At 57.5% G+C, this 14454-nt stretch overlaps 6 protein-coding genes across 6 annotated transcripts; 1 reads left to right on the top strand and 5 right to left on the bottom strand.

The window, feature by feature from the left end:
- Nucleotides 1–186: 186 nt before the first annotated feature.
- Nucleotides 187–966, bottom strand: MKK02DRAFT_43947 (uncharacterized protein; the record flags this gene model as incomplete). The annotated part of the gene is made up of 7 exons (XM_053092693.1): nt 187–261; nt 309–344; nt 397–475; nt 655–662; nt 726–746; nt 801–827; nt 883–966. 7 exons carry the CDS (start codon nt 964–966, stop codon nt 187–189), a joined length of 330 nt encoding a protein of 109 aa, XP_052945043.1.
- A 383-nt stretch (nt 967–1349) lies between these two features.
- MKK02DRAFT_43946 (uncharacterized protein) lies at nt 1350–3885 on the bottom strand (the record flags this gene model as incomplete). The annotated part of the gene is made up of 4 exons (XM_053092692.1): nt 1350–1543; nt 1606–3460; nt 3514–3705; nt 3781–3885. 4 exons carry the CDS (start codon nt 3883–3885, stop codon nt 1350–1352), a joined length of 2346 nt encoding a protein of 781 aa, XP_052945042.1.
- Nucleotides 3886–4245: 360 nt separating this feature from the next.
- MKK02DRAFT_43945 (uncharacterized protein) lies at nt 4246–5148 on the bottom strand (the record flags this gene model as incomplete). The annotated part of the gene is made up of 1 exon (XM_053092691.1): nt 4246–5148. The coding sequence occupies one exon, from the start codon at nt 5146–5148 to the stop codon at nt 4246–4248; it is 903 nt and encodes a 300-aa protein (XP_052945041.1).
- Nucleotides 5149–5249: 101 nt separating this feature from the next.
- On the bottom strand, nt 5250–9215 carry MKK02DRAFT_43944 (uncharacterized protein; the record flags this gene model as incomplete). The annotated part of the gene is made up of 6 exons (XM_053092690.1): nt 5250–6107; nt 6173–6361; nt 6412–6472; nt 7054–8798; nt 8859–9047; nt 9114–9215. The coding sequence occupies 6 exons, from the start codon at nt 9213–9215 to the stop codon at nt 5250–5252; spliced, it is 3144 nt and encodes a 1047-aa protein (XP_052945040.1).
- Nucleotides 9216–9584: 369 nt separating this feature from the next.
- On the bottom strand, nt 9585–11462 carry MKK02DRAFT_36638 (uncharacterized protein; the record flags this gene model as incomplete). The annotated part of the gene is made up of 6 exons (XM_053089466.1): nt 9585–9670; nt 9721–9958; nt 10006–10744; nt 10787–10921; nt 10980–11121; nt 11171–11462. 6 exons carry the CDS (start codon nt 11460–11462, stop codon nt 9585–9587), a joined length of 1632 nt encoding a protein of 543 aa, XP_052945039.1.
- Nucleotides 11463–13069: 1607 nt separating this feature from the next.
- Nucleotides 13070–14305, top strand: MKK02DRAFT_43942 (uncharacterized protein; the record flags this gene model as incomplete). Its single annotated transcript, XM_053092689.1, has 5 exons — nt 13070–13271; nt 13321–13428; nt 13473–13722; nt 13772–14188; nt 14233–14305. The coding sequence occupies 5 exons, from the start codon at nt 13070–13072 to the stop codon at nt 14303–14305; spliced, it is 1050 nt and encodes a 349-aa protein (XP_052945038.1).
- Nucleotides 14306–14454: the final 149 nt, after the last annotated feature.

The following is a 14454-nucleotide window of genomic DNA, read 5'->3' as shown; positions in this document are numbered from 1 at the left end:
CTGAGCTCCGCTGCCGCCTCCTTCTGCCCCGCTACCATGGTCGTCGCAGCTGTAGCTCTGTCTTTCGGACCGCTCTTCGCCTGTGCCCTTTGAGCAAGCCACTCTTCGCTGTCGCTGTCACTTTCGCTTCGCTGTATATTCTCGTCATATTTGGTATATGTATAGTAGTACATGCTCTTGTCCTCCTTACTGGATACAGCATACCGGGTTCTCCTCCGGATGGACCGTAGGCGGCGGGTCTTCCTTCTTGACCACTGACACCTATCAAGTCAGCTCATTGTCAACAGCAATCAGCAGTCCAAGCTCACTGGCAAGAGAAAGCCGCCAGGTACCTTGGTGCCCGTCTGCGATGTGTCAGCTGTGGTACTGGTGACTGACGAGCTGCATAAGACTCACCGGGAAGTGCAGGCCAAAGTCAACGGTCGCTTGCATTGCAAAGCTGCAGCCCTGCGGGAGGAGTGTGCCGGCGGGCAGACTGCTTGATCAGTATGCTAGGCTGCTGGCGTCGAGGTGTTGAGGTTTTCGGAAGGCGGTGTAGAGGGAAGAGAGCGCAGGGCAATGAGGACTTACAAGACTCCCTCTGTTCTGGGATATCGTCAGTGTCAGTTCCAGGCGGTATACAACGCTTTAGGGAAAGATGGTATAATGACATACAATGTGTGCTGTACAGGTCAGCAGATACCCAATGGGCGGGCTAACAGGTTGAGCAGGCACCCTAGACTCACATAGGCTCCGAATCTCTTGACCTGACCAACAAGTCAGCTCAATCCGCATATCAAGAGAGCAGGTTGAGAGCTCACGTAGCCAGGAATCTCATCCTCTTTTTGCTGAGGCTGGTCAGCTTCTCTCCTCGCACCTTGGGCCAACCCAATGATGTCTTACATCGGCAGGCGGAGGTGTGATGACAAAGGGGTTCAGCGGACCGTCTACGCCGTTCCCACCACCACCTCCTTTTGGGGCATACATCCTGCAGAGCTGGGAGCCGGCAATTCGGTAGCTAGTGTAAATACTCGATGCAGATACAGCGATGTAGTCAGCAAGGTCAGTGGTCACATATCAGTAGCTCCAACTCGCCAGTCATGACGGAGGACAATGCAAGCCGGCGGGTATAAGAAAGGGGACAGTACAAAGGATGGTGACAGGCGGCACCGGCGATGACGCCCTACGGAGTCGATGATGTTGCGGGCTGTCGTGGTAGTATGTATGTACAAATGTGCAAATTAGACAAAGCAAGCATGGGTGCGTGACAAGTCATCCTGCAGATCAGTCCAGCCCTCGATGCCATTGAGCAGAGACCACTCACTTATACTGAAGCCCCTACCAACTCGTAGAGACTCTCTTCTCCCCCCCTACTCTTCCTGCAGCCCGCTCAACCGTCCCCTTCTGCCCGCCTGACCCCCGGTGTCCACTGCCTTCCGCTTCCCCTTCCTCGCCTGACTCGCGGAGAGCTGCGAGCGCGCAATCTGGCTCGTGTGCTCCCATCCCTGCTCCTCGGGGACGAAAGCCTGGGCACAGACGTGGTGCACTCGATACGTGCCGTTACCTGCGCTTGTCAGCTCTCCTCGTTGTAGCTAAATCTGAACCATAGCAGATTCGGTCACTCACCAGTAGCCCTTACCTCACACTTCTCCACCCCATCACCCCCCTCAGCCCTCCTCATGCGACATTCCACGCTCAAATCCAACTCCCAGTCCCACTTGCCCTTCCCCCTGATCCTCTCCTCGTCCGGCGCGCCCATCCAGTGGCTCACAAAGCCCAGCCGCTCCCGCAGCGCCGGGAAGAGGAGCGCGTCGACCGATTCGCATTGGTCGATATTAAGCCAACGGAGTCGGGCGGGAGGAGGAGCTCCCGGCATTGGCGTAGATTGAGGAGCGGGAGGGACATTCCCTTCAGATTGGGAGGAGGACTTGGAGGAGGAAGGCGCAAACATGCTTCGCTTTGCGGGGACGGCTTTTGCTGCTGGAAGGGGGATGCATTCGCACCAGGGCAAGCGGGAGTTGACAAAGTCTCGAAGAACGGGAGCGCGCAGCTCAAGGTTGCCCGCGAGGGAGATGGCGATGAGGTTGGGAAGGAGGCGGGGTTCCTTGGTCGCGCCGCTAGCGAGAGCTTCGAAGAAGGGCGCCGACACGCTGCCGTGAGCAAGGTTGAGGAATTCCAGCGAGGTCATCTCCTGCAAGACGTCGATGAAGTCTCCAGGGATGGCCGTCTTGCCCAAGCTGAGGCTGCGCAGCTTGGGAAGCGCCTCCCTGATTGCCGGCGAGCGGAGCATCTCGGTCGCTGACATCCCCGCCCCAGCTACCTCGTACTCGAGGCTGAGCAGGTTTGGCGCGAGGATGGAGGTGGGAAGGAGATCCCTCGAGACATTCCTCCCGTGCTTTGAGTGGGCGACCCACGTCTCGAGAGATTTCAGGCGGAGCTCCTCGCCCTCCTCCACCGGAGCAGGCGCGATGCCGGAAGCCGAAGGCACGGTGGACGAGTACGAGACGACGTTGGTGAGGTGGACCTCCTTGATGGCGGGTGTGTCCTGAAGAAGGGTAAGGAGGTTGCCGGTGGAGGAGTGGATACGCGAGTCGGTGAGGCGCATGAGAGCGAGGTGGGCGAGCTGCTTGGCCGGATTTCGCACCCATAGTGTAGGATTCCCGCGGGGCGGAATCTCAGGGTGACTATAATCTGGACCGTTGAACTCGATGCCAGTGAGATCGACCTCCTCCAGAGACGTGGCTGTCCGGGTGAGGAGGTCGAGATCCAGGCGATCGATTAGAAGGATGTTCCCGGTCTCGACACCGGTCACACGGATGGTGAGGGTCCGGAGGCTCCGCATGGACCGTACGAAGTGTCGGAGTATGATCTTGATCGCCCCCGGAGACGACTCGATCCGCAGATGCTGGATGAACTCCGCATGTGGCTCGACCAGCCTGCCGACCTCGTCCGCCAGGTTGATGTCGAACCGCTCCGTAATCCGGAGCTCCTTCAGCCCCGTAATCTCCTCCCCCTCCCCACTCTCGCACCGATTCAGGTACGTCTTGACCTTGAGCGGAACGTACGACCCCTTGCCCAAGATGAGGCGCTGCCAGACCCCTCGCTGGGGTACCAGCACGTCCCTCCACCGCCTACACACCCCACTCATCCGCGTCGCCAGCCGCGGATCCGTATCCCTCGCCACCTCCACGATCCTGAGGAAGACATCCGGAGCAAGCAGGTGGTCAAAGCGCATGCCCCGCTTGACACGCGTCTCCAACTCGATATCCCGCTCAACCGCGCTCGCCTCCTCCCGGCCTTTGTTGCGCTGGCGTAGGAAGTGCATGTCGTTGCTGACGAGCTCGGAAAGCTTCTTGACCGCAGCACGCTGCTCAGGTGTGGCCTTTTGGAATTTGGGATGACGAGGGATGGTGGCGAGATAGGACATGGCTTGCGAGTATTTTTGTCGTCTGTACAGGATGTCGGCGAGGATATAGTATGGCTGAGCTCATCAGCTCGACTTTTCCGTCCAGCACCTGCGACATGACAGCTCACCTGCCATCGATCCGTCTTCCCAAACCTCTTGACTGCCGACTCTGCCGTCTTGTACGCCGACGCGTACGATGCCTCGCCATCCGGACCCGTCTGGGTCTTAGCGAAATGGGCAGCCTCAGCATTGGAGAGATTGAGATTGGATTTTGCCTTGTATTCCCAGGCTCCAGGTAGCTTGTAGCCGAGTGTGATCGCCTACAAATATCAGCGACTGGACGTGGGGCGTGTGGCCGGTACGTATGGCTCGCCAAAGCACAATCCGGAACGTACCCTATCAAACGAACGGACCGCTTCGCCCCATTGACCGGCCTTGTACTGCGTCACGCCGGTATCATAGTGTTGAGTAGGCATGTCCGTCGCTCGAGAGGAGGACATCTTGCACGGAATTGCTGTACAAAATAGAAGCAAGGATGGCAGCCAGAAAGAAGGCGGAAATATGAGCGCGTCGGGATGTCTCAGGTGGATGTCAATATCCAGCTCCATGGAGCCCCACATTCATCGCTTCCACCCGATACATCGCTTGTCATATGGCAGAGTAAAGGATCTTCTCTCCCTGTCTATGCATAGGCGGTCCCAAATCGCCTCAACGTCCCTTTGCGCCCCCCCCCCTCGAAGCACCTGCGGTATCGAGCGATGTCTACTGGATCAGTCACTGAGCGGTTATTCCTGGGGCGTTCCAGTAGAAAGCTTACCGAGACGACGCCCTGACCCAGTCCCTCCTGCCTACAGAGCTCCTCAGATCGCCATCTCAAGCGCCTGCGGCCAGTTCCAAGCGACCGACTCATCATACCGAACCGGCTCCTCCTTTTTGATGTTACTGTAAGCCTGGAGCCTCAGCTCGAGATAAGGATGGAGTAAGGGATCGAGCGGAGGGGTATTGGAGCAGTTGATCAGACTGAGCCAGCGAAGAGGATGAGTGTCGGACGGCACGATTTGCGGGACCTCCGTTGGCGCTGCGATGCCGTGGGCGGCGTACTGAGGTGTCAGACCGGGTCTGGGCATCTGCGCGTCGTTCCCGGCCCGAGTAGGCTCAGCAGGTGCGCGCGCGACCTCGCGCCGTTTAGCCTGAAGTGAGAGTAAGTCCGTGATGGACGTGGCGGACCGTTCCGTGTCCGACAAACGGACGTCAACGATGCGGCGTAGCACCGAGGACTGCAATTCCGACCCGCTGGTAACGGCCAGGCCGATGAGTGCCGGTAATAAGAGGGGGTTTCCGGGTTGACCGCGACCGAGAGCATCGTAGAAGGCGGGGTCTACGTAGCACGAGTGTAATTCCAAGAATTGAAGCGATGACGCTGGGCGCAGCGAAGCAGAAACAGCCGCGGGCACAGACATGTATTGGAGGGAAAGCGATTGGAGATGAGGGAGGATGGGTAATACCGCTTCGGAGCACAGTATCCCTGCCAACGTGCCAGTGTCATTGGGGATCCGCAGGCAGAGGTGTGTCAATGCGGGGACCGAGATTGAGCGGAACAAAGTTGGCCAATCGTCGTATAAATCATCGTCGTCGACGCACTGCAGCTTCTCCAGACAGTGTAAAAGGACGGGTTCCCGGTCTGGACCGTGCTCGTGGGGTGGAACGTCCGGCTGTTCATCCCGGTACAGATTGACGAACCGGCAAGTGGTGAGTCGCGGCATACACCTGAGTAGATCGTAAAGACCAAGTACCGGGTGCTCGATGGTACTGCCTTCGAAATTGACCGAGACGAGGTTTGCAAGTTGGACCGAGGGATTATGAGTCAGGATTCCCATACGGCTTCGTCCTCCTCCGTACCGTCCTCCCCTTGTCTTGGCCGCTTTCCAGCAGCGAAGGTCACCCTTCGTAGCGTCAACTCTTCGAGTTGGCCCGAGTTGGAGGGGAGCAGGTCGAAGTCTAGGCTGGACGTCGTCGGCTCCGCGTTTGACCAGTCTGTCTCCACCGTGAGCGACCGAAGGGAAGACATGGACCGATATAGCCAACGTGTGATTGGTGCTGGGGTATGCTCCTTCGACTGGAGATGTAATCGCTCGATAAAGCCGGCGTGCGGTGGGAGTAGGCGTCCGACTGCATCCGCCACCTCCCAGTCCTCCCAGTCGAAGTCTTCAGTGACGTGTAGCTCCCTGAGCCCCGTTTCCCCGGCCTCATTTCCGCCTCGACACCGCTCCAGATAGGTCTTGGTCTTTAGAACCGGATGTTTTCCTCCGCCTAAAACCAGCTTCTGCCACAGCCCCGGCTGGCCGACCAGAATCTGTCGGATCCGCCGACAAACCCCGCTCAGCCGTTCCGGCAGACCTGGGTCGCTGATCCTTCCCACCTCGACGATGCGGAGGATGACGTCCGGTGGGAGCACAGACTGGAGCCGGTTCTGTCGGTGACCCGGCGATTGAATGGCTACAGCCTGTACGGGCCGTTCCTGAGCGCCGCCGACTTGCAGCGGTGGGCGAGGCCAACCGGAAAGGAGATGATGGGCGACGTCCTCGGACTGGGTCAGAATGAGAGACCGTTCTTGTAGAGTTGCAGAGAGGAAGGAGGGGTGGGCAAGGGTGTGGGAATAGTAGGATCTGGCGAGGGTGTATTGCTGTCGCAGAGAGAAAAGGTCGGCCAGGATGAAGTATGGCTGAGCCTGTCAGCTAGAGCTCACAGGTATTCCTTGTTACTTAAATGGCATCTTCGGAGACACACCTGCCATCGAGTCTGTCCGAAGCTCGCTTCAGCTTTCATAGCCGTCTGTACCGCCAATTCGTACATCATCAACCCATCCGCGCCGCTTCCTGTCCTTGTCTGCTCAAAGGCTTCTTGGCGATATCGGCGTAGGTAACATGTCGCTAAGCACTCGTACGCTTCGGGCTCCTCGCAGCCTGACAGTATGGCCTAGTGGCTCAGCTTTTGTGGGCGCGATTTACCCGCACAACTTGACTTACATCGTTGAGCGAGTTTGTGGCCATGTCCCAGTCCCCACGCAGGAAGTGGTCTCTCCCGACACTGTAAAGGTCCACATCGTAGGCGTGCTGCGGACGAGGCAGTAGGTACACCCTGTCTGAGTGAGAAAGGCTGAGAGCAAAGGATATGTAGGGTGTGATGCAAGGTCTCCTCAGATCAACGCAAGATAAACGCGTACAGGCAGGCTCGCGAAGAAGACCGGGCGAAGGAATGAGTCGCGGAGAAATTGAAGGGAGGTGGCAAGGCCTCGCCTGCTCTCGTTCCGCTATACCGCTCAGCAGGCTGAAGCTATGTACCCGAAATGCTCTGATGAGATTGGTCTATGGATCATGCATCCTCCGCCTGTCTTCGCATGTGTGTCCTCATCGCCATGCCAGCGAGACCCAGCGAGACCCTGGATTCGATCCGACCGAAGATAGCCCTTCACGAAGCGAAACGGCCCCCCTGGCCCCGGTCTGCCTCCCAAAAACAGGTTGTTCCGCCTCATATCGGGCTTGAGACACCTAGTGTATCAGCTCAAACACTTCCAGGATGTAATAAGCTAGATCTTGGTGCTGTAGATAGTGGGACTCACTATTGCTCCCCCAGTTCCGCCTCCTCATTACGCCATGTCTTGCATCCACCTATCCCACATCCCGCGACCAGCGCCTGGGGGCTTATCACTGCTGCATTTGTAGTAATCCAGCGATAGCTCTAGGTATGGATAGATGAGGGAGTCCATGGGGTCGACCCCTTTGCAGTCGGAGATGCTGAGCCATCTGAGTCGAGGGGGAGGTATCGCGGCCATGGCGGAGGTATCCGAGGACGACGGTGGCTGCTGCGAAGCCGCGAACGGCAGTGGATCCGGATTGGCTAGCCGACGCGACCGGATTGCGAGTAGTCCCGCTACCGATTGGACCGACCGATCGGCGTGCGGTACGCGGGATTCCACTAGACTGCGAAGCGTAGCTGCCTGCACGTGGGGGTCCTCCGAGATTGCGAGAGCGACGAGATTGGGGAGGAGAGGTGGGGTAGTATTGGCGGTGAATGGACGGTAGAAGTTTTCGCCAGTATTTTCACAGTCGTGTAGGTGTAGATAGCGGAGAGCGCTCAGAGGCTGGAGAGCTTCGGCGAAGGGGATGCCGCTGTCCGCCTGGAGGTCCGCATGGCGGATAGTGAGTTCGAGCAAATGAGGTAAGGCATCGCGCAGCCCCTCAGCTTGCAGAACACCTGCAGAATCTCGGTCCGGTATTAAGAGATCGAGGTGCGTGAGCGACGGCGCCGATATTGCTCGGAAGAGGCCGATGTGATCAAATTGATCTTCCATCTCGTCGGGTTGACAAGACCACTTCTTGAGGTGTTCCAGCCGTATGAGCGTCCGAGGCTTTCCCGTCTCTGCTGAACCCTCCGTGTCCGGATGCCAGTAAAACGCCCCGATATAGACTTCCCGAAGTATCAGCGCCGAGCGTAGCAGGACCAGTAGGTCGTCGTACGCGCCGAATGTCCAGCATTCTTGGAGGCGCAGGACCTTTAGATTGGCCAACTGGATGCGGGGGTTCTCGACCCAGGATATGTTTTCGCCGCCTGGGGCGTCTTCGCCCTGGTACCGAACGGCCTCGATGTCGACTTCCTCCAGTTGACCCGACCCTGCAGGCAGCAGCCCGAAATGAAGACTTTTCATCGAGAGATACTTTTCTTGGCTGGAGCACCTGATGGTGAGGTACCGCAAGTGGGCCATCGAAGCGCGGAGCCAAAACAGGAGTCCGACCGGGTCTTTGGCGACGACTTCGAGCCGCTCGATGTACCCAGCATGAGGAGCAAGTATTCGCCCGATCGCCGCTGGGTCCTCCCATTTATAGCTCTCTCGGATCCGCAGCTCCTTGAGTCCGGTCGCACTCAGTCCCTTGTCCCCATCGCAGCGCTCCAGGTACGTCTTGACCCTGAGCTCTAGGTGCGGCTTTCCTCCTATATCCAGCTTCTGCCAGACCCCCGGCTGGCCGACCAGGATCTGCCGGATCCGCCGACAGACCCCGCTCAGCCGTTCCGGGAGGCCTGGATCATCCACCCGCCCCACCTCGACGACGCGGAGGAGGATGTCCGGCGAGAGCTTCGAGATGACGCTGGCGGAGCGGTCCAGCTCTGGACCCGCTCGTTCGCTCGACCGCCGTTTCGACCGATGTACGTCCGTCGTGCCCTGCTCCTGCTCGGCGAACGATTGGCGCAGCTGCTGGGTGTGTAGAGCTATCCGGTCCGAGAAGGATGACAGGAGAGACCGTTCTTGTGGAGTCGCAGTGATGAAGGAGGGAAGGGCCATAGCGTGTCTGAGATGGAGACCAGCGAGAATGTATTGCTGTCTAGAAAAGAGGATGTCGGCGAGAATGAAGGATGGCTGGCGTATGAGCTTGGTCCATGTAGATACGACCTCTATGTAGGCAGACATTTGGCTCACCTGCCATCGCTCCCCTGCAGACTTCGCCTCAGCCCTCAACGCAGCCTCCACCGCCGCCTCGTACATCCCCAGCCCATCTCCGCCTTTCCCAGTCCCCTCGTGTTCCTTGACTTCCCGTTGAGCTTGCCGGAGATAGCAAGTCGACATGCTCTCATACGCCTCGGGCTCCTCACTTCCTGCGTCAATCGCCTACGAGTCAGCTTTAGCGCTTTGCTGAGCATTTATCAAGTAGGGCCTATATGACCGGAGATGTACCTCCTTGAAAGCTTTGGCAGCTTGAGACCATTGATCCTTCCGGAACAGCTGCTGAGCGCGGAGGAAGTGTGCACTTCCCGGCCTCGGAGCAGCGCCGCTCATCTTGTGATTTTGGGCAGTGACGCTTTTAGACGCCGATTTGACTGCCTTGTATGGGCGGGGGCTCGAGGCTGATGTAGAGTGAAGCAGGAAAGCGGAGAGGGAAAGAGCGAAATGCTCAGATAAGTCGCCCTTGTACAGTCGCAGCTTAGCTTGAGCCAATCGCTCAGCAGGGTACTTATCCGCCCCCCCCTGATTACAGCAGAGATGTTGCCCACATGAGATGGATGGCTACATGGGTACAAGTGGCTGATGCCGGATGATAATGTCTATGTCAGATAGATAACGGTCGAGAGTCCCGAATGACCCAGCCGAGCCAAAGAAGGATGAAGAAGAAAATCGAAAGTGGGAAGAAGGGTCAAAGAAACGCCATCATGCTTCCCCATCCCGCTCAGCCACGTCCTCCGGCTTCTCCAGAAGCAGCCGCTCCACAATGAGATCGGCGACAGCCTTTCCATCTACATCATCAGCACAGTCCCCTCAGTTGAAGCGGTGGAAGTGGACTCACTTAATGGAATCTCGTTCCCCTGGAACCCCTCGGGATAGGCGAGCTGCGGTAAATCGGGATAGGTGAAGGACGTGTCGTCCCATATCCCATAATGTCTGATGCCGAGAGCGCGAGCGGTGAATTCGTAGTCCTCTGCAAATCCACCAGGGAAGAAGAACTCGATGACTGTTGATTTGGGGTTAAGGGAGTTCATCCAGAGGAGATGAGTGAGACCGTTCCCGTGGATACCGCACATAATCTGGGCGTCAGCGATAGATAAGCCACCGCGCGGAGAGAGCAGCTCACCGTTGACCTTGCCGCCAGCCTGATCTGCTCATCCCTAGACAGCTTGTCCATCGCCACCACATGCACCTCCCACCCGTACTTCTCCTCCAGCTTGTTCAGCTCCTCCACAAAACTGGCGTGCGCCTCGGGCAGCAGCATCCGCCGACCCCAATCCTGCCTCGAGACGTAGGTGATGACGGGCTTCCCATTCTTGGCCTGCTTCGCGTCGATCTTCTCCATCGCGTCCAGCTCCTGCTCGACCGCCACCGCCTCCTCTTTCTCTGCCGACTCGACATCATCCTCATCTATATCCTCCTCAAACCCAACGCCGTGGATGTCTGACGCATGCGCCTCGGGATCGCCACTGCCGACGAAATCGAGCAGGTTCTTGCGGACCGGGTACCACCAATACTTGCTCGCGGCGAGCGTGACGGCTTCGGAGGTGGTACGGTATGTCCGCTGGAACTCCTTTCCGCGCCAAGCGGCCGCTCGATCCGCAAAGACCACCCGCTCGAAAAGGAACGCCCGGGCTGTGTCTGTCCGATCGTGAAAGTCCGAGGCGTATTCGTACGACATCGAGGGGAAGATGGCGCGGGAGAGGAATGAGTTCATCTTGGCGTAGTCGTTCCATTTACCAGCTTCTGTATGTGGGAACATCATTCGGGCGGGTGATGGGAGGTGGGTCGTTCCGGTAGCGGATATGGTAGTGTCGAGCGAGGAGTAGGTCCGCCAAAGGCCGACCAGCAGTTCAGCCGCGAAGCTGGAGGTGAGCACGAGCCTGACCGCGAGAATGAGAACGTACTGGTAGTAATGGTCCAGGAATTGAGGGGGATCATTGATCAAGAATGAGGTCTCCGATACTCTTGATGCAGAGTGGCCCCACAGCTTCTTTGCTTCTGATGGAAAGATGATTTTCATATCCTTGTCTGTTGGTTCTCTGAAGAGTCAGCTAGTGCAAGCCAATCTTGCGAGGAGGTGCGAACGTGAAAGCTTACCGTCCAGCGATAGATTCCTCATCATTCCATATCTCATTCCCAGTACTTGTCATCATCCGCAGTAATGGTATTTTATGTGGCCGGTCCGAGACGATGTACCAAGTTCCGTTGAAGAGATATAATTGGTCAAAGATGGTCCATCCTACTACGTCAACTTTTACCCGCGCATGCTAGGGGGGGGTTCAGCTTACCAGGAGCATGCGCCAATACCTCCGTCTCCATCGCTCCTCCCTCTCCCCACTTCACCTTATTCTGCCCCATCCCCGCAATCTTCTCCATTGCCGCATACCTCGCACCTGTCTCTACGCTCTCCAGCCATCCGTCCCCATCACCCGCGCGGAAGTTCCCGCCACTCCCCAGTAATGTAGATCCGCCGGCGCCATCGGCAAAGCGGAAAGTGTCAAATTGCAGTAATAACCCGAGGACAGTCGTGACCGCTAGGACGATGAGGAGGTCGCGTTTTGTGGGATTGAAGGAGGTCATGAATGGCGGATGGCGGAATGTGCGCGTGGGATGGGTCTACGTCGAGCAGATCCAGGCGCGGTTTGCTAAGCTTCTAGCTTTTCGAGTATGATCTGCGAGTGTGGAGAGGGGATGTGGACCGCCGTGTAGGTCTACTGCACACTTTATTGTATAGTATCGAGGTCAAAAGGCAATGAGAACAAGTGTAGAGTTCAGATCTGTTTCAGGGACAAAAGTCACAACACACAGATAGACGCGGGGAGAAGGCTTTACGGCAGACGTTTCACGTGGCTGATTTGGGTGGCAAATTCCTCGCTGGTAGCTCGCGCCGCCCGCCTGCAGCAGCAGCTCTAGTACTAGCTTCAGCAGCCTGTAGAAGCGCTGGATTGGCCCCACAGCTCTTTACATCCATGCAGCCAGACACAGCGCCGCCTGAACAGATCCCTGTCCTCACAATGGTGGACGAAGATATGACGGACGTCACGCAGTCGAATGACGCGCAGAGAGAACTTTTAGGATCGGGAGACTCGATATCGAGACGCTGAGTACGATTTTAGTAACCCTTACGAGGAGGTTGGGGATGACTAAGAGGGGACAAGTCACGCGGAGAGATTTGAGGGGAATTGGGGAGTCTGGCCGATGTGCGAGCGGCGATGTTCAAAGGCGTGTAGGATGGAGGACATCGAAGGAGAGCGCTAGCCTGGATAATGAAAGAATAGCTGCGGGAGGGACGCGATTCATGGCAGGCGGAATACGAATGGTGGAGTCACACGGACATAGTCCAGTTCTGGTGGGTCATCTTCACATGGGAGGCGAGGTGGAGGGTCAAGCTGATTTCGTAGACTCTGACATCTACGCCCTGACCATGGCTAATGGCTCTATCTGCAGAAGTGTACCCTGCCAGTCTGCTCGAGGTATATCGAGAGCACAGCAGTATGTATCTACGTCTGTGCGGCTCACCTAATGATTTGCTGACTCAGTGAAATTCTGACTGAACACCCGGTCATCTATGCGCTGATTGGTCACGTGAGCTCCAGCCTCAACCTGTGGGGTCAAGCCAGCTGCAGGGCCAGCCTGACGATTGATGACCTCAGGACCATGACCAGACAAAGCGGTGGCTGTCATGACAAAGGACGTGCCCGAACTCCTCGCTGTGCTATATTACCTGAAAGGAGTCCGTCCCGACCCCTTACTGGTCCTCATCAACTCCTTGTCCATCAAGGCGCTTCACCGACCTCCTGATTCCTGAATTAAGGGATCGTCGAGGAGTTACTGGAATGGCCGAGCACGTCGAGGTGGTGAGGTTTGACAAAGTAGCGAACGTCGAACAACGGTGTGGTCGTGGAGAAAAGAGCGTTCTGACCAGCTTATATGACAGCTCATCCATCCGCCCAGACGCCCATCTTTCTTTCATTATACATATCAAGCCCGCTCAGTACTAAAGCCAACTGATCCAAGCTGATCTTACTCATTTACTCTGACCAGCACACATCAAGCTGTTCTCCGTCAACCTAGTCGCCAACCGCTTCGGTCTCCATCCTCCCATCCCTGATATTAACGAAGTACCTCCCACACCGCGCCGTATCTCCTCAATTACCACACCCCGCTCACCCAAATCACCAGCTGAAATGGGAACCTTCACTCGGATGGCGCATTCCGGCGTCCTCGCCAACCCGGCCGTCGCGCTCGGTTTCTCCGCATTGTCGCTGTTGCTGCTGGTAATTGTGCTCTTGTCTGTTCCTGGCCCCATCAAGGGGCTTTACTGGTTCTCAGTTGAAGGAGAGCAGTCGGGGCAGGGTAAGATGACCGTGGGTGTGCTCGGGTGGTGTTGTGAGTCTTCTCACCTAGGAAAGGAGGATGAAGCTGACAGCGGCGATAGTGACCGAGACTGCAAACTGTACCTACGCTCCTCTGTCCGACAACAAATACCTCACCACCATGATTGATGCCGGTCAGGCCTTGACAGTCCGGATCATGCTCCCTCTCGGTCAGTCTGACTCCACCACCACTCGACCCCGTGCTGACCCACAGCGTGCTACTGGGCAATCATCACCCTCATTGCATGGGGCGCCCTCGCCGGAACCGCCAACATCGGGTACGTCATCAAAGACCTCGACTCTATCCGCCACCACTTGTACTATGCCGTCCTCGAGGCGTGTGTCCTGTGCGTCACGCTGTTCGGGAATGTGCTGTGCTGGCTCGCCTTTGGGCTGGGTCGGGACGCCTACATGAGTGTCAAGCGGGGCGGGGGGTTGCCCAAGTCCGGTCAGGCCATGGAGACGTAAGCTCTGCTAAAGCCAGTCCGGAGTCAGGCAACGCTGACAAGTCAGTACCGCCGTGGCAGCGATGATCTCCCTCTTTGCCCTCTTCACCGCCTTCTGGGGTCTGCATCTCCGGCTCACCGCCGCGCAGGCAGAGTGGAAGAAAGAGGCCATCATGGTCCGACGCCGATCTATGGCCCTCTCCGCCAGCGGAATCCCGCACGACGGGATGGGCAACCGCTTGTCCGTCACTATGCCCGCTGGGGAGAGCAGCACCGCGGTGGGATCCGATGTCAATGCGTATGGAGAGGAGAGGTGGTCCAACCAGAGTGGCGCGGCGGGGTATTATGGTGCGGAGCCGGTCGGGAGGCGGTCGAGCGTCATGAAGGACGGAGTGGGGATGGAGGACGAGGAAGAGCGGCTCGAGGCGGATTTGGCGACGGCGAGGCGGAACTCGAGGGAGCATGCCATCTTGCAGAGGGCTTCGTGAGTATGAGTCACTCCAAAGTGATGTCGGAGCTGACGAACAGCATGCTCTCGCCCAATGACTCGCCTTACGCTGCCGCCACTCAGGTCCCGCCTCCTGCTGCGCAGCGTCAGTAGCGTCAGTCCGTCAGCACCATCGCAGAGATACCGACGACCTCAACCAGACTATACCCTGTATATAAGCATTCTGTAGACTTGAGACATGTAACATGCCCATTAGCTATCCTCGCGCTCGGACCGCTGTGTGACCAACGTTAGCCAGCCCC

Source organism: Dioszegia hungarica (assembly GCF_025882075.1).
Source record: "Dioszegia hungarica strain PDD-24b-2 chromosome Unknown MKK02contig_8, whole genome shotgun sequence".
Classification (NCBI taxonomy): Eukaryota; Fungi; Basidiomycota; class Tremellomycetes; order Tremellales; family Bulleribasidiaceae; genus Dioszegia; species Dioszegia hungarica.
This window is presented reverse-complemented; position numbering and strand designations above follow the sequence as displayed.